The sequence below is a fragment of the Alligator sinensis genome, unplaced genomic scaffold, assembly GCF_000455745.1.
Source record: "Alligator sinensis unplaced genomic scaffold, ASM45574v1 scaffold193_1, whole genome shotgun sequence".
NCBI classification, from domain to species: Eukaryota; Metazoa; Chordata; order Crocodylia; family Alligatoridae; genus Alligator; species Alligator sinensis.
The window spans coordinates 208,496-230,837 of NW_005842199.1; the positions used below are offsets into that span (position 1 = coordinate 208,496).

General features: G+C 45.5%; 1 protein-coding gene across 3 annotated transcripts in view; it reads right to left on the reverse strand.

The window, feature by feature from the left end:
- Positions 1–22,342, reverse strand: part of CTBP2 (C-terminal binding protein 2) — a 269,000-nt gene that overhangs the window by 102,144 nt on the left and 144,514 nt on the right. For 2 of the 3 annotated variants that reach the window (XM_006026580.3, XM_025207560.1), the window contains exon 3: positions 2,965–3,012. The exons of the other annotated variant lie outside the window; for it this stretch is intronic. In XM_006026580.3, the coding sequence (XP_006026642.1) occupies positions 2,965–3,012 (48 nt within the window). The remainder of the gene's footprint in view (positions 1–2,964; positions 3,013–22,342) is intronic. 3 annotated transcript variants of the gene reach the window in all.

Here is a 22,342-nt window from a genome sequence, read left to right on the forward strand (position 1 = left end):
CCCTGGCCACATCCCTGAGGTCAGCTTCTTGCCAGCCTTGTGGCTGCTGCAAAGGGAAGGGAGAGCTGCTCTAGGACTCCCCTGGCTGCTAGCCTGAGCCACTGCAGCCATGTGCTTGCATTTCCAAAATTAAATGTGAATGTCTGTGTACTTGCAAATCAGTTCAATCTTTACAGGTTAGACTAACCTGCAAAGATTGAATCAATTCAGGCTCTGGCTTTTTGAATGTCTGTCCCTAGCCATTGTGACTATCTCTACAATTAGACAGCTCTCTGCAGCAAACTCCACAGTTATTTGTCAGGTCAGCACCTAGCTCACTGAAGATGCTGCATGAAGAAATAATGATTTTTAATGTCTCCAATTGCTCCAAAAAGTTATTCTCAATGCACCTATTCCATCCTTTTATTTATTTACTTATTTTGAGGTTTAAATTGCAAGAGAAGCATTAATTTAGGCAGCTCAATTCTTTAGTAAATATTTGAGTATCATGGAAATTCCCACGGCTTGTTATTACGAAGAGGAGACGATTGTCCTCTGTCATTAAACCTGGGTTTCAGGGTATGTATTTTGCATATTTGTGGTTCTACCATAACCACAACAGTGGTAAGTGCAGACTGATCTGTTATAGTACACCAAGATACTGACACAGAGGATTCCTCGGTTTATTTAACAGGTACTTCTGAAAAATAAGCTTTGAGAGTTGCTGTTGAGAGATTCCTTGAATACGTCACAGCAAGCACTCCAGAAATTCTAGGATGAAGGATGTGTCGTTTAAGGTGTCAGGTATGGAACAAAAATGCAAATTTGCTAAGGAAGAGTTTTAGAAAAGCAACAATTATTGCCAGGAATAAGTATTAGGATTCCTTTTGGACGACAGTCCACTTGGCCCCTATGGGCACGTCCAGATGAGCATGGTCATGCAATATGTGGCACTAAAAACACATTTGCAGTGCCACATACTGCACAGTCCAGAGTTTTCCGCACTGGAAGGGCATGCTGCCCAAGGATGCACTACTGCGTTTTTTTCCCCTGCAATTTTTTTTGACTGCTGGATATCCAGGGGTCAAAAATAACTGGGGGAAAAAACCCCAAAGCAGCAAACGCTCAGGCAGCATGTGCTGCTAAAAAGTGGAGTCGGGCTGCTCGGAGCCATGCTACGGCTGCTGGCCAGGCTCTGCCTAGTAGGATCACCATGGCTGCAGGTCCAGGAGGCCCCCAGACATTGCTGGCCCCAGCTTCCCCTACGCAACTTGCCACACACCAAAGCGCACATGGCACAGGCATTCCCCAGAGACAAGAAGTAGTTTTGCAAGATGCACCGTTGCTACTTGTCCCCAGGGACCAAATGTCCACGCATGCCTGGATGTGCCCTATGGTGCCAAAGAATTACACCTGTGCTTGCTGGCTGTAGTTTCAGAGGATTATATTCAAGGCAAACAACTGGAAAGCAGTCAGTCTAAAGCTGTGTCCTGAGTAACATAAAGGTCTAGAATTAAAGCCCTTCAAGTTTTTTACCAAATTTAGAAAATAGGGAATTAAAAATCACCAGCTACAGCAGAGGCTGTTAGCTATCCAGTGGGTTTGGACTGAATAAGGGCTTGTAAGATCTGGCACATGGATGAGTATTTGCAATTGAGGCTGAAGATGGACTTCCAGTTAATAGGAGCAAAGAAGGTGAGCAGTAATCTGGAATACATTTGTAGCTGCAAAACCAAAATCCAGATGTAGAACCCATCTTGAATTCTTGGAATAAATTTTATAGGCTCTTCAAACTTCAACTAGGCAAAATTTTGCATTAAAAATTAAAATACCCCTTAAAACAGGATCAGCAAAAGAGTTCTGTGGAATTCTTGGACCAATAAAGAGATACAAAAAGATGTCAGATTTATTCCTAAACCAGAAAAGAATGTCATTTTAGTGGGTACAAATAAAAATCAAATCTCAGTACCAAATAGTCTAAAACCCTGTATGCAGAGGTCACTGGGGGTGTCCCACAAATATTCACAAGGATCTAATCTAGGAATAGACTTAAAAATAATCCTCTGAAAATCACATCAAGCACCTTTTCTCCAAAATTGAGTACTAGACCTAGAGGTCAAAACTGACTAGTATTTGAAAACAAATTGGGATCAGGATTTAAATATCACCCATAATGAAAAGGTTTGGAATTACCATATTGTTCTGAGCCTGCATAAGTTGGTCCCATATTTTCAAGTCTGATTTTAGGAAAAACAGGTTTTGTTCTGAATATAAGTAGAAAACTGCAGATAAAGTCCTTGAGCTGCTACTGCCCTTATAAAATCCCACCAATGAAAGGACTGAATGTACATAAAGAAAAACTGGAAAAAATGCTGACTTGGTATTTTTAACTGCATGCACAAGTACGAACATTGAAAATGCAGAAGCCACTATCATAGGCCAACCTTACATAAAAGAGCAATTTTATGGTACTTTTAGAGGGAAAACGTTAGGTTTATAACCCAACCAATACAGTACATCTATCCCAGTAAGTACTGAGGAGATCTAATGCATAATAGATGGTATTCAGAATTCTGAACTCTGTCATGCCTTCCTGTACTTCTGTTTAAAAACCAATATTAATGACTATGTGTTACTGGACTCCTGGACAGGGTAACAAACTTGGCTACAGGGCCTTTTTTATAGTGATGTATAGCTCCATATTTTGGAACTCTGCAAAGGGAAAAGAATATCGGGGAAATAGTCTCTAAAAAATAAACCAATTATTAATATTTTTCTCATTGGTAGATCTGAAGGTTAAAAGGAATGATCAGATCATCTATGCTGATCTTAAGCTAGATATCAATATTACCATACTGTTACACATACTGGAATACATAAAGAGGATTCTTGGATTTCCAAAAGAAGAAATAACCAGATTTTAAAAATAAATAAAAGACCGTAGCACTCAGGGTTGTGGAGATGGGAGGGGAGACAGTGCAATACCTGATATATGGGTAGGATCAGACCCTCTGGTGAGTAGCAGGAGGAAGTCTAAGGGCAAGAGAGAGAAGGGAGAAGTTATAGTTTCCCTCAACCTGTGCCTACAAACATTGTACTTCTTGAGTTACTGTACATTTCACAAGAATGAATCCCTTTCAGCAAAAGAGACTATTTATATACCATGTTATGGAAATAACTATAGCTGTGGCTAAAGTTACATTTGCTGAGGATGATTAGAGGATCCCTCCTTAAAGGGTCCACTTTTGGCCGAGTCTTGCTATTTGTCTACCCCACTTGCGCTTCAGTCTGGGGCAAGGGAGAACTCTACTCGAGTTAACAGTAATGCCAAAGGACATTTTGGTTTCATGCATGTGAGCTTGGAAGATGTTCTAGGTTTGACTTTACTTCCCTACTTTAACAGCTCTTACGTTCGATTCAGTTAAGTTATGGTGTTCAAATCCTATCCCACATCTTGCTTGCAGTCTCTCCACAGGTCTAGAAATTTTACGGTGGGAGAGCAATGGTAATTAACACTGGCACCACTCCTCTGCTGCCCAATTTCCAAGCCCCATGCTGCTGGATCAACCCAAGCCACCAGCCCCATACAGAGGTACTGGGGCCCATTCCTGCACAGATAGACCAAGCTGTGGCCCAGTGTAGCCATGGACCAGATCCAGTCCATGGACACACCAGACACTGCTCACTTGGACCATGGACTGAAAAGGTCTGGCACCACTGAATTAAAGTGGTTGTAATCACTATGTAATGGTACCACCACTTTCCTCTTGATAAAGTGAACACAATTCTATAACCACAACCTATTTTATAATCTATTTATATATAGATTCCTAAGTAGATCAACACATCCCAGACCAATACAACGGGAAAAAGGGTTTTGGTGGATCACCCAACCTCCTTGCAATAAAATTATGGGGGAAAAAAGAGATCAGTAATCATTCTGGATTATTGGCTGAAGTTGACAGGTTTTCCTTTTAAACTAAGAGCAAGATATATTGAGACTTCAAATAAAATTAAGCTAAATTAATGCTGTTAGCTAAATGATCTACATGCAAATTGTCAGTAAGGAAATATGACACCCATCGAAGCTTAAGGCAACACAAGTTCATATACAATTCTAAGAAGTTCATTCTTGAATAAAACTCTTTAATTAACGAAAAAATTATAAAAGTCAAAATATCACTGTTCTGACATTAAGGTGCATCATGGGTACTGAACTATATACATACTTTTAAGACATGAGTGTCCAACACACAATCCAGGGGCCGTATCGAGCCTGTGGAGCTGTTGTTCAGCCCTTAGCATTGCCCCACTCACCCACATACTGTGCTGGCCAGCCCCAAACCACCTGTGATACTCACTGGGACTAGGTCCGGGGCTGTAGTATCCACGGTGCTCACTCAGACAAGTTCTCAGACCAGCCTGGGTGGGTGCTGCATGTGCTGAATCAGGCACGCAGGTGAGAGGTTGTGAACCTGACCCAGCCTCTGGCCCAGCCCCATGTCACTCATCTGGTCCATGGGGCCAGATGAATTTGACACTCATGCTTAAAAGAAAGCTTTGTAATGCATTTCTCTGAAACTTAATTTTAGGGTAGCCTGATGTCCAACTCCTTTCAAAATATCTAGTATTAGATGTATTTTGAAGAAATGAACCCAAGCTTAAAATACCGAATACAAATCCAAACTTCTTCTAAAATTCAATTGCTACCCACAGCCCCCTGCCTCCCCAGCCCTGGTGGATGGAGCCCCCAGCTGCCAGGGCTACAGGGCCAGGGTCCCTGGTCCACAGCCCCCTGGCCTTGCCAGGAGGCAGTGGCTGCTGCAGCAGAGCAAAGCCCGGCTCTCCCTTCCCCTCTCCCCGCTGTGGGCTTGGATGGGTGGGGGCAGCTTCCTGCTGCTGCTACACTCCTGGGGGGGAGGGGGCGGACGGGGGATGGACCTGTGCCTCCCAGGTCTGTGCATGGGGCAGGGACGGGCTGCCAGCTGCAGGCTTTGGCTCCATGCCCTGCTGTCCTAACCCTAACCCTCCACAGCCCAGTGGGTGCAACCCGGCACTACAGGGAACAGCAGGGCCACGCAAGGAAGTGCTTGTCACTGTGGGCTCTGCACTGCCCTGATGATGCATACCCTGCACGTGTGGCAGCAGCGAGGGACACGATCTTGTGCTGCTGCCCCTGCTGCAGCTGCATGGGCAAGGGATGTGTCACCAGGACAGTGTGTAGCTCACAGCAGCAAGCAGCTTCCCCATGCAGCCCCACTGTGCCCTGTAGTGCTAGGTTGCACCCACTGGGCTGTGGAGACCCCAGGGGAGGGCAGCAGGGCAGGGAGCCTGAGCCCACATCAGGCAGCTCGTGCCCGCTCCCACGTACAAATCTGGAGGGCACGGCCCCACCCATGCCTCCGGGGAGTGTGCACAGCAGTGGAAAGCTGGTCCCACCTTCTCCACCCCCCCAGATGAGCTGCCTGCAGTCCCGTCCCAGACGCAAGACCCATGCACCGCCCACCTGGGCAGCAGCTTCAGCCCAGCCCCAGCTCTGCCCAATTCATTCCCTCTCCCTATAGGGCCTCAATCTCACCCCCACCCCCACTTACATACAAGAGCTGCTCTCCAGGCTGCCTGACTTCCCTCCTCCCGCTCCCTCCCAGCCCCCTGAGGCTGGAACTGCAGAGAGCTCTTTGCAAAACTGCGAAATCCACAGGTTTCCCTGATAAAATGAGAAATCTGCGTTTTCCTGGGGTAAAAGGGGAAATCTGTGTTTTTCTCCGTTTTCCCTTGGGAAATGGAAAACCCAAATCCCTGGTGATAAATAAGGATATATATTATTCAAATTTGCTACGGAAAACAAATAATTTTCAAACTGAGTCTCTGTAACGACTTGGACGATGTAACATGATTATTGCTTACCTGACATGAATTAAAGTATGTTTACATTTTATTGTAAGAGGCAAGAATGCTTGTGGGTGGTATCTTTTATTGGACCAACTGTATGGTTGGGATATGCACAGGCAAGCTTTCACGTACCGCACAGTACCCTTCCTCAGGCCACTGGGAAAGAAGCAGACGTAACAAAGCTAAGCAGCAGATGGAACAAAAGCTTGGGAAGGTCGCATAACCTGTGAAGTGCAGAGTTGAGTATCAGGTAGATCAGGGGTTGGTAACCATTTGCTATTGAGAGCTGCTGATTGCAATGCAGGCCGCCTGCCCCATAGCGATCAGCAGACATTGCAAAGAGAACAGATAGAAAAAGGCAGGCACTAGGACCCCAGGGGTGCATCCCCTCCTGCCACAGACAGAATAAACCTAACCTGACAGGCAGCAGGACCCAGGGGGATGACTTCTCTGCCACTGTGGTTAGAGCATGCTGCTGACTCCCTGAGCTGCCGAGGGCCAAATCTATTCATGGGCCAGATCCACCCTGCAGGCCATAGGTTGCCATCCCCTGACATAGATTATAATGGACAGTGACGTCATTGTCTATGTTAAATTTCTGGTACTTAGGCCCCTGGCAATCGTGCAATTAAAGGAGCAATGGGATGTGATGTGTGATCCCCACAGCTGCACCTCCTGCCATGCCACAAGTGCCCATCATCCCATATTGCTGGGTGAGGGGGAGCTCAGGAGTCTTATCCTGAGCTCCCCCTGCACTGGCAAATAGCAAGCTCCCAGGGAAGTGCATGGTGTGCCCTTGCAGGCATGGTGTGCCCTTGAAGCTCCCACCAACAGGGGCACACAATGTGTTCCTGCAGCTGAGAACCCCATTCGGTCATCCGGACTCCCAGCTGCATGGGTGCACCATCAGCTGATCCACCATTAAATAAATTAACATGTGGCCAGGTAACTACTTAAGGCATGATTAGCTGGTTAAGTGTAATGCGTGCCAGAGCATTACTGTCCAACAGGCTAATGAATATCTGTTCCCATGCTTATCTTATAAAGGCATTGGGCAGATTTCCTTTGAGCACAAGAACAGTTGTGTGAGTTCAAACATGGAATGATTTCCGTATGGAAAATGTTCTCCTACCTCCTTCTAGTGTCTCTGTCCTTGATCTTTTTTGGTACTCATTCATTCTGGTGCAGAGTTTTTCTCTGATTTCATCCACATACTTGTCATGAGCATTTGGTGCACTGGTGCCACATTCTAGGATAGACATATGTATGATCCATGGAGTCTGATGGCTTTGTTGTGGGGAGTGTTCATTGTTATGGCAGTAAAGATGTGCTTATTGTTGCATTTATTGTTAAGGTAGGGGTGGGGAAGGGAAAGGGGGGAATTTTTCTCAAGGTCAAGTCCTTTTGAAGAATGGGTTATAGTTTGAGTATCTTTTTCAAAGGTCAAGCGTGGGATGGTAGGTGACAACCAACTGTGTGCAGTCAGCTGGTTTTCTTTTCTTGTATTGTAGTACATGTCTGCAAGGTATCTCAGAAGCCCTTTCAAGGATATGGCCTATTGCTCTGCTGGATTGTCTTTGCTGGGTAAAGCCAGTTTTCAGTTTGGTAAGATGGATGTCACAAGTATTCTCCTCACTGCAGATGTGGTGAAATCTGAGGACATGACTCTAGATCACCATATTTCTGGTGTTTTGGGGATGATTGCTGTTTTGTGGACATGTGTGATGGTTTATGGATTTTCTGCTCATACTAGTCTGTAGGGTGTCTTTCCAGATACAGATGATCTTTAGAAAGTGTAGGAATATTCCAGACAAGATTTGAGTGAAGGTACGTAGTTGTTAAACCCGCAATGTAAGTGAGTTCAGGTGTTTCATCCAGATGATGAAAATAATGCAAGTTTATTAATGACTATGTTTTACTGGACTTCTGGAAAGAGTAACAAACTTGTCTGCATGTTTTGTGATGCAATTTTCTAAAAACTCCTTTTGCAGGTTGCTTAAGAAGAAGCTGACATACTGGGGAGCTATCCTTGTGCCCATGGTTTGGAGGACTGTCAGTTGTTGTGGGTGAGGATGAAATGGAATATTTGTGAGATAAATTTTCACTGCAAATCAGAATGTAGTTCATTTTCCTGTAGGTATTTCAGGCAGACAGCTGTGCCTTCCAGGTGTGGGACACTAGTGTACAGGCTGGTGACATCCATGGTTGCACGTATGACCTTTTCAGGGAGGTGGCTGATGTTCTGCATGATGATCTCAGTTGGTTGATGTTCAGGTGGTCCAATTAAAGATATCACCCACAATAATTCTTGACGCTCGCTTATTTGCTGGACCATCATGGCAGTAACATCACCTTAACATTACCATACATTTTATTCATAGTTATTAAGCCAAATTGAAGGGTTTTTTTACTTTTGCAACAGAAAATAAGAATGTGATGTTCACTTTTGTAAAAGTCAAAGTTCATGGAAGGTATCCACCCTCCAAGCTGTGTATCGTGCTCCTCACAAGAGAAAGACATGATTTAGACATAGTAAACACAAAAGAGATTATTCATCTGGAAGCTGGGCATACAGAGATCCCATCGTTCTCCCAAACGCTCTAATTTAGCATTTGAGAATTGCAATCAGTGCTGTAGAATGCCACTAAAGACAGTCTTTTAGGTTGAATTCTACCTTCTCCCAAAATATAAGTAACTTTTACATGCAATGTATAATTTAGCACAAAGGGGAAAAATTACAGGTGCTATAATGTATATTAATCCATAGACAAAATCATTTAAATGGAAAGAGAAACAAGGATGAAAAATAAGATAGTGGGATAGAGATCGTTATTTAACCTCAAGGAATTAATCACATGAGGCTGTAGCACTTGCTACATGAAACTGGACTCAAGAAGTGGAAACTTGGTCACATTACTAGGGAAAATTGTAAGAATACTGCATGGGTACGGAAGGAATAGGCTAAGCCTTTGGTTATTCTCTTTGGACATTGGGTGATGCCTCAGATGAACGAAAAGTGGCAAATATGGTTCTCATCTTTAAGAAAGGAAAGACTGAGGATCCCAGGAATTACAGAGCAGCCAGTAGGACCTCTATACCTGGAAGGATCATGGAGCAGGTCCTCAAGGATTCTACTGTGAACCTGGGGAAGAACAAGGTAGTCAGGAAGAGCCAACATGGATTCACCACAAGCAAGTCATGCCTAGCCAACCTGATTTCCTTCTATGATTAGGTGACAGGCTCTGTGGATGGGGGAAGAGCAGTGGATGTGATGCATCTTGACTTCATTACCACTTCTGACACTGTCCCCTATAGCATTCTCATTACCAAACTAGAGAAACACAGACTAGATGGAAGTACTGTAGGTTGGATAAATAACTGGTTGGATCATCATACTCAACAAGCAGTTATCACTGGCTCAGTGTCTTGTTGGTAGAAAGTATCAAGTAGGGCTCCCCAGGGGTCTGTCCTGTTCTGGCATCATTTAAAATCTTCATTAATGGGTTGGACGATAGGATCGAGTGCTTGCTTAGCAGATCTGTAGATGATGCCAAGTTGGGTGGAGTTGCACACTTCGGAGGGTACTGTTAAATTCCAGAATGAGCTGGATAGACTAGAGAAATGTTTCTCACTCAATCAAATGAAAGGAACAAGTGCAAAGTCGTGTACTTGGGATGGAATAATTGCATGCACAAATACAGGCTGGGGAATAACTTGATAGGCTGCAATACTGCAGAGAAGGATTTGGGGGTTACAGTAGATTATATGATGAATTATGACCAACAGTGTGCTCTTATTGCAAAGAAACTCAGCAGCATACAGGGTTGAATTAATAGGAGTGGCACTTGCAAATCAAGGGAAGTGATTTTTCTGCTCTATTCAGCATTGGTGAGGCATTCTGTGGAGCACCATGTCCAGTTTTGGGCCCCACACTTCAAGAAGGATGTGAACAGATTGGAAAGAGTCCAATACAGTGACAAAAATCATTAGGGTCCTGGGAGAATGACTAATGCTAAAAGGCTGGGAGAACTTGTATTATTTAGTTTGGAGAAGAGAAGACCGAGGGGGGTTCTGATAACAGTTTTCAAATACCTGAATGGCAATTATGGGGATAATTTGAGATGAGCTTTTCTCTGAGGCCACAGGGGACAGGACTAGGAGATGCAGTGAGGAAATTTTGGTTGGAGACAAGGAGGAACTTTCTGACCATGAGGGTAGTCAAGCATTGGAACAGATTACCCAGAGAAACTGTGGAATCTCCATTCCTGGAAATATTCAAGAACAGGTTAAATGGATATTTGGCTAGGATGTTTTTTGTCAAGGATGATCCTGCCTTGAGCAGGGGACTGCACAGAATGACTTAATGAGATCCCATTTAGCCCTACTTTCCTATGTTCCTAACCAAAATTTTAAAGTCAGTCCACCACATCCTTCAGCTGCTGTAAACCAACAAAGAGGATCTGACACTATCTTTTCCTCTTCTTTAGACAAAACTTGGTAAGCTGTACTTCCTAATAAGTCTTTTGATTTGAATAAGAATTTAAAAGTTTTAATGGAGCAAAGGGAAGTCCTGTAGAATAAATCATGTTCAGGGAACAAAGGGAACAAGAAAAGTTCTGTATTTATTGTATTTACTCAACTATAGCATGAACCTGAATGTAAGACAATCCCCCAACAGTTAGATTCTATACTGTGGCAGGGCACTGTGTGTGCCTGCCACTTTAAGGGCCTGGGGCTGGCAGCCACCAGGTGCCTGATGAGGGTAGCCATTTTGGAATCACGGGCTGCCCATATAAACAGGGCAGTTGTGCTGCTGGGGGACAGGCAACAACACCGTCTGGCTGCAGAGCTGTGGGTATCATCTGGAGGTAAGGGAGGAGCTGTAGGGGATGGTCAGGAGGCTCCTGGTCCTGAGTACGACCTAAAACTGCACCCTGCCAGGAGTGGGTGCCTGGTGGGGCTCCCAGTGGCATGGGAGCCCCCAGGAAATGCCAGGCCAGTTACCACCCCAGTGAAAGGCAGGTTGGGGCGCCTTAACCCCTAGCCCCCACAACCAGGTGGGTAACCCCTTTGTTTGTAGGGCCTGAAGGGCAGACCCAAGGGGAGAGAGAGGGGCTAGAGACTCGGACCTGATTGACAGAGTACCCTTGACTGGTCAATGCTGGGGCCAGGGCCAGGGACCCACCGTGAGGGACGCCCAGAGCTGAGGGCCTGGGGTCCCGACTGGCCTGGAGGTGGGCCAGGGCTAGTAGCCAAAGGTCCTGGGGGGACCACACCCGAGAGGGGAAAATAGTTGGAATGGAGGGATCTTGGAGGGGACCTGATAGAAGGATTTTGGGGCCCAGTGTGGGGCCAGTGATGATAAGAACACCTAGAAGCCATCTGCGAGGCTTGGGTTGTGGTGTAGGGGAGGAAAGGAGCCACAGATAGCACCCCCTGATATCGGGGCAGGAAATGGGCAGCCTCCTGCTTAATTGACATCTATTAATCAATTAACATCAAAGCGTGGTGGGCGAGAAGGCAGGCGGACGGGCCAGGTCCCGGTCCCGTAACAGGTGGACGGGCCACTCTGAGAACGGCCCCAAGCAGGCCCCCTGTTACGTATACAAAGAAAATGTATACTTTTTTTTATAGTTTTCTATGTATGGAATCTAATTATTGGAGGATCATCTTAAATTCATCCCCCCTAACTACTGCAGGTGGTGGGAGGAGAGGTGATGAGTGGGGTGGTAATGGGGCAGGCAGCAGGGGACAGATAGTGGCAGAGTCAGTAGAGAGGGCATGTAGTAGGGCAGATGGGGAGGCATTAGTGGGGCAGGCAGCAGCTCCAGGTCCCCCTCACTTCCTCCCATCTCCCCCCCTCCCCTCACACGTCTCTCCTTCCACACCTGTCCCTCAAGCCCCCTAACTCCTCCTTACCTTTGCTCTGCACTGGCAGGCTCCATCCCTGCTGCAGCCAGGAGCATGAAGCATGGCTCCAGCCCTCCCCACAGCAGCAGGGTGGACTCCATAGGAGCAGAAGGGGAAAGAGATGAAAAAGTGATGGTGGTGGGGGGGTTGAAAGGGATGGAGTCAGCAGGGGATGAAAAATCTGCAGCTGGGATGGAGCCTGCCAGTACAGAGCAAAGGTAAGGAGTGCAGCAGAGGGGGAGAGAGAAGAAAAAGTGTGGGGGGGAGGGGGGCGGGGGAGGGTAGGGGATGTAGGGGAGGAATGACAGTGTATGAAGAGGGAGTGAATGGGGTGGGTGGTGGTGGGGCAGACAGCAGCTATGGCTCTGGCTCCAGCCGCAACCCCAACTCCAGGTTGTGGTTGGAGGCATAGCAGGTCCCTTCCCCCTCCTCCCCACACTGCTTCGTGCTAGACTGTAAGATTAGGGTCCCCCCCCATATTAAATGGTTGGGGGGAACTCATCTTCTAATCAAGTAAATATGGAATATTAAACAAGTAATTTTTACCAAGATTAGTAAGTTTTTCCATACTTGATAACATCTTTAAGTCATTGTTTCTTGTTGAATGACTAGTGGCAGTAAGGATTTCCTGAGCTATTTTTTATTCCTGAAACAGTAAAATTTAATATTATAAGGTGCTACTTGGCATTCAAATTTGCAAACATGGAAAAAAAATTCTCCACCCAGATTTGAAATATATCCTATTTTGGAAGTTTTACGTTTCAGATATACCCAAAATACCTATTGGTACCTACTAATACCTATTGGTATTTTGGTATGTTTAAATATATACTTATTAGCACAGCTTCAAAGTCACGGGATCTGGAGACAGCAATTTTCAAATGTATTTCTGTGTTCACTTAACTTCAGTTGGCTCAAACAAACAAAAAATGCTGATTTTTCTGAAACAGAGATGCTGAGCTTTAAAAGAATTAGGCTATGACTTCACGATGTACCATAATTACGCATAACTAATTACTACTCACAAAATACTGAATTAAAAAGAACAATGATGCAAAGTGAAACAACCGAATTATTAGGAAATATGAAATATTAAATTTGCCTGTGTGACTTTAATTTAACCCTCTTCTCAACATACATTATGGTACAGTCTTTCATTACATAATCACTTGGATCCATTTGCTGGGTTTTCCATTTACCACAAAAAAATGTGGCAAAATGTGGATTTTCACCTTTAAAGGAGAAAAACCCGAGAAACTGCTGCTTGGGGCTGGGGGGGAGCAGGAGGCACATGGCAGTCGGGCAGTGTAGTAGATAGCAGCTCCTGCAGCTCCCTCCAAGTAAGAATGTAGGAGAGGGGAGCCATAGGCAATGTGTCCGGGGGGTGGGGGCACAGGCAATGAATGGGAGGCAGGGGGGGGCCACATGGCCCCTAGTTTTCTGTACCCACACAGTGGGGCATAGAGTTGTAACCTGGCTGGACCAGCTCTGGGCAGAAGCTGCATCTGCAGCCCAGCAGGTAAGACTTGGCGTAGGAGGAAGCGCTGTGCTCCCATGGCTGCCAAGGTGAAGTGCCCCTTACCTGCCTGGCAGCAGCGGGGGGCACAACTCCATGCTGTTGCTCCTCACCTTGTTGGCCATGGTGGCACAGTACTCCCTCCTACAGTAGATCCCACCTGCTGGGCTGCAGAAGCAGCTCCTGCCTGGAGCTAGTTTGGCCAGGGTGTAGTGCCATGCCACGCTGTGGGTGCAGAAATCTAGAGGGGCGCATGCCCCCACTGCACATGTCACCTGTGCCCACACCCTCCCTTTCCCACATACTCAGCTCATTCCCCACACAGCCACCCCATCTCCCACACACTGGGGGCTGGGACCTCAGGGTGGGGGCAGCAGGTTGGGAGTTAGGGGCACCAGCAGGGCTGGTGGGGGGAAGACTGTGGGTTGGGGAGTGAAGGGCACTGGCAGGGCTGGGGGTGGGAGACTTGGGGCTGGGAGTGAGGGGCGACAGCATGGGAAGAGGCAGGGGCCGGGCCAGGGGAACAGCATATCGGGGCTGCTCAGTGTCACAAAGAAGCAAGAGGAGGAGGGTGTGGATGGCGGCAGCTGCAGCTGGACCTCCATCATGGTGAGCACAGGGGGCAGGGGGAGTTCTGATTTTTCTATGGTATAAAAAAAACCCAAAATCAAACATCAAAATATATAGGTATTTAGAATGTATTTTATTATAATGACTGAGGCACTGGTAGACTTCCAAATTGCTTTAAAATGGTAAATATATCAATAAACGTTGTGTTCAGCTGATACCTATATATAGTGGTGTTTCATTTTAATTGCAGAAAAACATGGAGGGCGGGGGGGGGGGGGAATTAATCAAAACATTTTGGATTTTTAAACAGAGAAAATCAGGATCCCTGATGATCGCATATTGTTTTTTCCATAAGAACCATCCTCTGTTTGTTGCAAAACAAACCATAGGAATACAATATTTTATTTATCCTCGCTGTTCAGTGTGCATCTCCAAACTTCAGCTGCGCCCTATTAAATCCTGTTCTGAAGACAGAAGTATTAATTACTACACAGGCTCTTCCTATGGACCATATATTTATAATAACTAATTGGTTCACCAACATTCACGATAATATATTCAGAACACCTGTATAAGATGAAGTAGTATAATTACTTCACGTTACAGATGGGGGACTAAAATAAAGAATGCGTGAAAAGTATCCATTAGTATAGACTCAATTTGAGACACTTAGGGCCCAGTTTTTCCAATGTACTTAGCAGGATAGTTCATATTACATTGCACTTTATATATTCAGAGCAGAGTCACATTCACTTCAGCTGTGGTTACAAGCACTCAGCAGAAAATGAAGAATGCACGATTAATGCACTCCTCTGAAATGCCTTGCCTAGAATCATGTAGAAAACTCCCCAGCAAAGGCAGGCATAGATTCAGTCCTCCCGGGCAAGGGCCAACTGCCTTAATTATGAAGCTGTTCTTTCTCTTCCTGCAATCCCTTGCCTCATCTACTACACACCTTCCAACTTCTGCAAAAACCAAGGCAAGAAGCCTATAAGCAAGTCTCCATCACTACACACCCTTGATTCATCCCTGGAGCACAGAACATCCTGTGCACTGAATACGCAATATGGTGGAAAAAGGTAAAATATATTTACCTCCCTATAAGTTGTCCTTCCTTGAAGTTGGTACCCAGTGGTATGGAATCCATTATGACTAGATTATTTCCTATCTGAGCACAGAGGTTCATCTATTTTTTTTAAAAAGAGAACTCCCTTGGTATGACTACACTGTAGTGGGGCACAGAAGTAGCCAAGCTTGTCAGCAGGGCTAATTAAATTGAGCAGTGCCTTGTGAATGCATCTATGCTGCCTACTATACCCAGGCTAACTTGTTCTGCAATGTGACTTCATTGTGCCATGCAAAGATATCGTCCAACTCCCAGACAAACCTAAGATTAAAAGACAAACTATAACTTGTAAAAATTTAATCATCTCCAGGAACAATATTTTATTTATTCAGTAGTTATACCAAAAAATGGAAATGAAGACTTAGGCAAAATCAGATCCCAGAATGAAGACAGCCCCAAATTTCTCCATTTCTCTCCAGGAATGGTCCATAAGGGAAAGGAGGATTGAGATGTTTCCCTTCTAACTGCAAAATTAGGTAATGTGTTGGTAGGGTCTCATGCAGCACCAAGAGCCCATTTCAAAGAAGGAAAAACTAGGTATGGGTAAGTGAAGTTTTCCTTTCTTGCTAATGGCACTTAGTACACCATAATCTATTGCAAGGGAGAAGAAGCTAGTAGAGAAGTCAATCTCCAAACACGAGAGAGAAACTTAGATTTGAGCAAGACAACAATAAAGAGATCTTGTGTTCAAGATGGTCTGTTTATTTCTTTTCTTCTTCTGAAAACATGAAGGGGTTTAATGAAGGAAAGGTTCAGAGATTACCTGAAGTACTGTATCATTCTCTCAGTCTCCTGACAGCATCTCTATAGAGACACATCTTTAAGAACCTGGGACGTGTGATGGCTCTGTAAACAAGAATGGGGGGAGGGCTGGAGGGTCTACCTGTGAAAGAAATATGCTACAAATTTCCTAAGCACAAAGTGAAAGTGCAAAGTCCTGCATTTGGGATGGAGTAACTGCATACACAAGATAGGAAATCACCAGCTAGGCTGCAGTACTGCAGAGAAGGATCTGGGGGTTACAGTGGACCAGGGCTACTCAACCCCTTCACCTTCTGATGCTATTCCCCTGCTGCTAAATTTCCAGACCCATGGGGAAGCGCAGGCCCTGGGCAACCAATCCTAGTGTGCAGGACTGGGGGTTGGGGGGAGGGAGAGAGGAAGGGGGTAGCTTCAGGTCCCAAGGTCCAATCCCAGGATGCTGGAGCAGTGCCAGGTCCCAGCGCCCAATCCTGGTCTGGGGGCCTGGGAGAGAGAGGTGCCAAGCCCTTGGGGCCCAATTCTCGCGTGCGGGAGCAGGAAGTGGGTAGTGCCAGGCTGCCAGGGCGCAATCCTGGGGTTTGGGGTGGGCCCCTGGGGCCCAATCCTGGTGCACAGGGCAGGGAGGGGGTGGTGCTGGGCCCCAGGGCCCAATCTTGGCATATGGGGCTTGATCTGGCCCATGGATTGGCCCAGCTCCACTCATCTGGCTCACTAAAACAAAAGGTTGGGCCAAAGGAATAGACTGTAAGCACTGCATTCGACTGTAAAATGAATATGAGCTAAAAGCATGCTCTTGTTGCAAACCCCGTCCCAACAGAATAATGGGTTTAATTAATAAGATCGTCACTTGCAAAACAAGGGAAGTGATTTTTCTGCTCTATTCTACAATGGTGAGCCCCCCCAAGTACTATGATCAGTTTTGGGTCTTACACTTCAAGAAGTATATGGATAGATTGGAAAGAGTATAGTACAGAGCAACCAAGATGATGAGAGACCCGGGAAACAAGATTTATGAGGAAAAGATGAGAAAAATTGGATTGTTTAGTCTGGAGAAGAGAAGACCAAGGGGGATTTGATAACAGTCTTCAAATACCTGACGGATGATTATGGAGAGGATTGAGATGAGTTTTTCTCTGAGGCCATAGGAGACAGGACTAGAAGCAATGGCCTCAAGATGCAGCAGAGGAAATTTAGGCTGGAGATTAGGAGGAACTTTCTAACTATAAGGGTAGTCAAGCATTGGAACAGGCTACCTAGAGAGATTGTGCAATCTTTATCCTTGGAAATTTTCAAGAACACATTCGGCAAACAACTGGCTGGCATGGTTTAGTCAGGGACAATCCTGATTTCAGCAAAGGGCTGGACTAAATGACCTTGCGAGGTACCTTCTAGCCCCACTTTCCTATGGTATTAATACTAGGGCTTGGAATACAATATGTAGTAATACTGAGACATCCTTTGTTTATGTAGTAATGTCCTATGGCTCTGCAAACACTAAAAGTCACGGAAGCAGTTTTTGTGTATTTTCCCCCTTAATGCTGATCTTGGTCTGTGCAGGATTACAAGTCCTTTGGAATTGGCAGGCTGATCATGTGAGCGACTAGACCAGTGATTCTCGGCTGCAGTCTCACAACACCCTAGGGTGCCACGAGATCCTTTCAAGCGTGCCATGGAGTGCTGTGGAATATTAAAGCAAACTATGTGGGCAAACACCTACATGTGCTGTATATGATAAACCCAGAGATTTTAAGTAGGAATCCACTGTGTGGTAGAAATGTTCTGAAAACATTCTGACCTGTTGTGATGTTTCTGAGTTCTTTGCAACAGAAGCATTGCTCTATTTCTGAAAACAGAACAACAGGAAGCGAAAGCTAAGAGCAGGCATTTTCTGAGAGGACATCTTGAGTCTAAGAGAGGTGCACTGAGTCTAGTAAAGCTGAGAATCACTGAACTAAATGCTCTCAAAAATTTTGCCTGGATGAAAGTTGCTGTCAGGGTTAATAAAATGGTCAAACTGGCACGCATAAAGCTGCTAAAGCTACTTGGATTATGGCAGCTTGAACTGGAACAATGCTACCCTGGTAAGACTCCAGTATTCATGCATGTATGATGCTGCACTAAGGGTAGACAACCTACTTTCAGTTGTAGAGCCCACCCTAACTGCATGTAAAGTAGCCAGTTTAGGGCAGCGCTGAGAAGGTCCCATTGGCTCCATCTATCAGCAAAATATACTGGCATGTGCACAGCAGTGCACTAAGCCAGCTACTCTCCTTTTGGTTTGGAAAGTAGCCAAGTTGGAGTGGCACCCAGGGAGGCAACTTGGTTTCCTGATTTTTAAAATTCCATTGCAATACTGGGACTTTTTTCAAATGTTTGGTAGTTTTACAGGGCACACTGCAAGGAGAAATGCTTCACTGCACTTCTGCCTGCACATGCCGGCTCCCTTGGTGGTCCACGAAGACATACAAGTTGGCAGAATAGGTTAGGCTGCTTTGCTGCATTGGTAAGAAAAACAAATCAGTAAATGTGACAAAAATACAGACTGGGTTAGATTACTCTCGCCTGAAGTAGCCAAACAGAAACAGACTACCTAATGGTACTGACAGGCTAAAAATATGGGCTAGATCACTCTGCTACCTCCTTGGGCAGGGAAGGGGGAGAAAGGAGTGGCAAACTGGAAGTATGGATTAGGCCTCACACGGGTGAAAGAAAGAACGAGAGGGCTAACTGGTTACTCAGCCTGGGCCCAGCCACTCTGCAAGTAACAATCATTTGAAGGATAAGACTGGGAAGTGGCAGGCTACTTCACGATGTGCAGTATTAGCCTATATCTGAGGGAGGAGAGGGAACTGATCAATGCAAGAATCCCTGGGTTAATCTGATGTGATGGAAATTGAAAAATATATGGAGCAGGAGCCAGCTGAGGTTATTTATTAAAACTGTGGTTTTGGTTTCAGAGATTGGGCTGCTCTTAGAGGGACGGAGCCTGGCAGAGCTATGCTGGGGAGCAAGTTCAAGGATCCCACCACAAACAGGCCTGGTACTTGCCTCTCTCCTCAAAGACAAGTCTTTTGCAAAAAAAGTTTTCCACCTACAGAAAGTGAAGGAAGTCACTGGGGAGAAGGAGGATGATAAAATATTTAACAAGCATAGAAAGAACTCCTGTCAGGAAACAGAGGAGAGGCCTCAAGAGACTTTCACTTCTTCAAATAGAAAGCAAAATATTAGGAGTAAGAGGCAGTCAGTTCTCTGAACAACTTCACCTGTTGCCAGTAAATTGTGAAGCTAATCAGAAGTTTAATAAATTAAAAGAAAATAAAAAGGGAGGGGCCAGCATACTTAGAGATGAGTAGGAATAACCCGTAAGCAGCTGGAGGGTGCACATAGAGTGCCCTGGTGAGAGTAAATAGGGGAGGATCATGCAACTCAAGCCCGAATCATGATGCCTAGGCACAAGGGGCAGAGTTCAGGCTGTCCAGACAACCAAATTCTGACCCTGCTGAAGTTTGCAACCTAACCTTATTTTAATGCAGGGGTGTCAAACTCACTGGGACCCTGGGCCAGATCCAGGGCCTCCTTGCAGGGCTCCTCACAGGCCAGATCTATCCCAGAGCATAGGTGTAGCTGCCATGGCACCTGCGGCAGTAGTGGTGGGTTCAACAGTAGCGAGGGGTCTGGTGGTGGCAGTGAGGGGTCTCACACCACCAATGACAATGCCTAGCAGGGACAAAAGGCCTCAAAATCTGCAGTGGGCTAAACCCCCCAACTTCCAGTGGTCCACTGGTAGCCCAGAGGGCTGGACAGAGTGGCTCTGCAAGGCCATGTTTGACACCCCTGCTTTAATGCAATTTATTATGTATACATTTCCAAGGACACTGGAAATAAGTCCAATCACATGAAAATATCCTGGGTACCACCAGGATTTGAAGCTTTAGATCCACAGGACAGGCCTTTGCTAATAGGAACTGAGCAGTAGTATGCTGTCATCCTCTATGTCAGGGGGAACAACCTTTTTAGCAAGCATGCCACAAAGTAAGCTCCACAACCTCCCCAAGTGCCACTCTGAGCCCCTTCCTCTATCCAATCTGCCACTGCGTTCCCAGCTCTCCATGATCTGCTCCATGCCATGCATGGAGGCTACTTGTGCTCTGTGGTACCTGTGTCACAGAGTGGCCATCTCTGCTCTACGTGGCCCAGTCACTAAAGACATCATCTTTGTCAGCTGAATGCTCAGATCCATGAAACCTCGGTTCTTTTTCAGGCTACTAAGCACAGACCCTTCTACCTGTTTCTTCCCAAGCCTGACCACTTCTGCCCAATCCACTCCCTCCTGTCCTTCTGTCTGTCCCAGTCTCCCCATACAGTCAACCCCAGTCTTCCCCTCCAGATTCCTTTTCCCCATCCCAATCTTCCCTGAACTGCAGCGGTCAGTCCCAGACTTCCTCTGTGATCTCCTCACCCCAGCCCCCAGTTACCCATTCCTCTCCCTAGTGACCTTTCCCAGCCAGTCCCAGTCTCCCTTCCTCCAAGCTTATCTTAGACTTACAGTCTCAGTAGCCTCCTCCTTCCACAGGCTCCTTATTCCAGTAGTCTTTCCCAACTAGTCCCAGTTTCTTCCAACCACCACTCCTTAGGCAAGCGCTGTCTTCTTACCACTGGCTCCCAGTCCCTCTCTACTTCAATTTCCTCCAGATTCTGAGTACTTGTTTCTGTAGTGTCCCTTTACTTTCAGTCTCCCCGCACCAGCCACCAGCATTGTTCCCTCCACCCCTCCCACCATCTCTGCCAACTCATTCTCTGCGAATTCTTGTCCAGCCAGTCCCAGCCTCCACCCTGGCTCCTTATCTTAATTCATCATCTCCACTGCTGCAGGTCTGGCCACTGTATTCACGTTAGGCAGCTTCCTCCTTTACACTGATTGGGACTCCAGTAGCAGAAGCAGTGACAGTGCAGGAGAGAATGTCTCCATGCTGTCAGCGCACAGAGCTGCAACAGCCAGGAGTATGCTCAGGGCAGAGAGACTCTTTCAGAGACTTCAGCTGCCAAACAAATCTCTAATGGGCATGTGCTAACTTATTTTTTTTCCCCACAGGCTTATAACTTGATCAGTTTGACCAGGTTTACTAGACAATATAGAGGCAATAGACATTCTCAAGTAAAGAGCTATAAGAATATGTTAACATGGTAAAACAAGGCATGTTCTCCCTAATCTTACTCTTAGAAACAGCCAAGCCTTTTTTGTTAGAATTAAAAAATTGGATATATATATGTTAATAAATAAAATCCAGAGGAAGAAACCAAGGGCCAGCAATTAAAGATTTGGCAAAATTATAGGAGACTTAAAGCTGTGACTTACAATGGCATGCAGCCTTAACTCTAGGCAGCACTGCCAGTTCCACATGCACAACGTATTTCCACTAACTACATAATTAAACATTGTTACCCATTCACGTATTAGTTAAACCAAGCAAAACAAATTGACTGTCAATATCCCTTGTAACTGCACTGGGTATATCCAGGCAGATCTTGACAACTACACGTATCCAACTACAAAAATAGGGCCCATTTCTGAGCTAAACCAACAAGAGGAGAAATGGAAAGGTCAACAGCACAGTGAATACATTCAGTAGAGAAGTCTGCTGCTTCTCTGTTATGTGTGCAGGCAGTAGTAAGGTATCTCTTCTAATGCTTAACTGTTCTACAGGCTTCATTTTAGTGTGCAATTTTAATGTCCCTTTATTCCCCAAACTCTTCTCTTTCATTTATACTCTTCTAAGTAGCAAAATCTGCATCCAAAATGCTCACCTGTTCCAAGCAACTAGCTTAGAGGAAGAATACATTCATTATATGACGATGTCATGACTAGGAAAACAAGCGCATTGGAAAAGAACCAACTGCTTAAATGCTCAAATTAAACAATACAATTGGATAAAGCAAGTTCCCCTTTCTAGAAGTCTCCTAAACCTGCACAGGAAGGCTAGGAATTGACGTTTTCAAAAGTGCTACAACTTTATATGACAGAACTGTTTTCTCTCAGGGACAGGTCATTAGTTGCCAGTGTTATTACTGCTACGGCATATTTGACAAAGTAATGCAAGAATTGCAGGTTTTGAATATACAGGTTTCCCTCGCCAACCTCCTGGGTTAGGTTCCCGAAAGTTCCCGTGGTTGGCAAGACAAAAGGCTTATGGGGAAAATGGCAGATGGCAGGCTGATGCACGGCCACAGAAAACCGTGGTTACTCAAAACAGTATACCGTGGTAGCCAAAATGGTATGTATAACATTAAGCATGGATACTCAAAACCGTGGTTAGCAAAACCGTGGTTGGTGAGGGAAACGTTTTGATGCAGGGACTGTTTGTCAGCTATCCAGATGATTACATTCACTCACAGGTGACTTTTTTTGTGAACCCTTATTCAAAAGAATCGTTGATATTTATTACACAGTGCAGTATCAATTATTTAGTGTGATCATTAGGCAACATGGTAGAGAAATTAAAACAAAGGGCACTGAGTCTGGAGTTTTATCTTAAGACCTGACACCATCTTGCTGCATGGCAACTTGATAGGGCAAGTTCCAAGCCCTC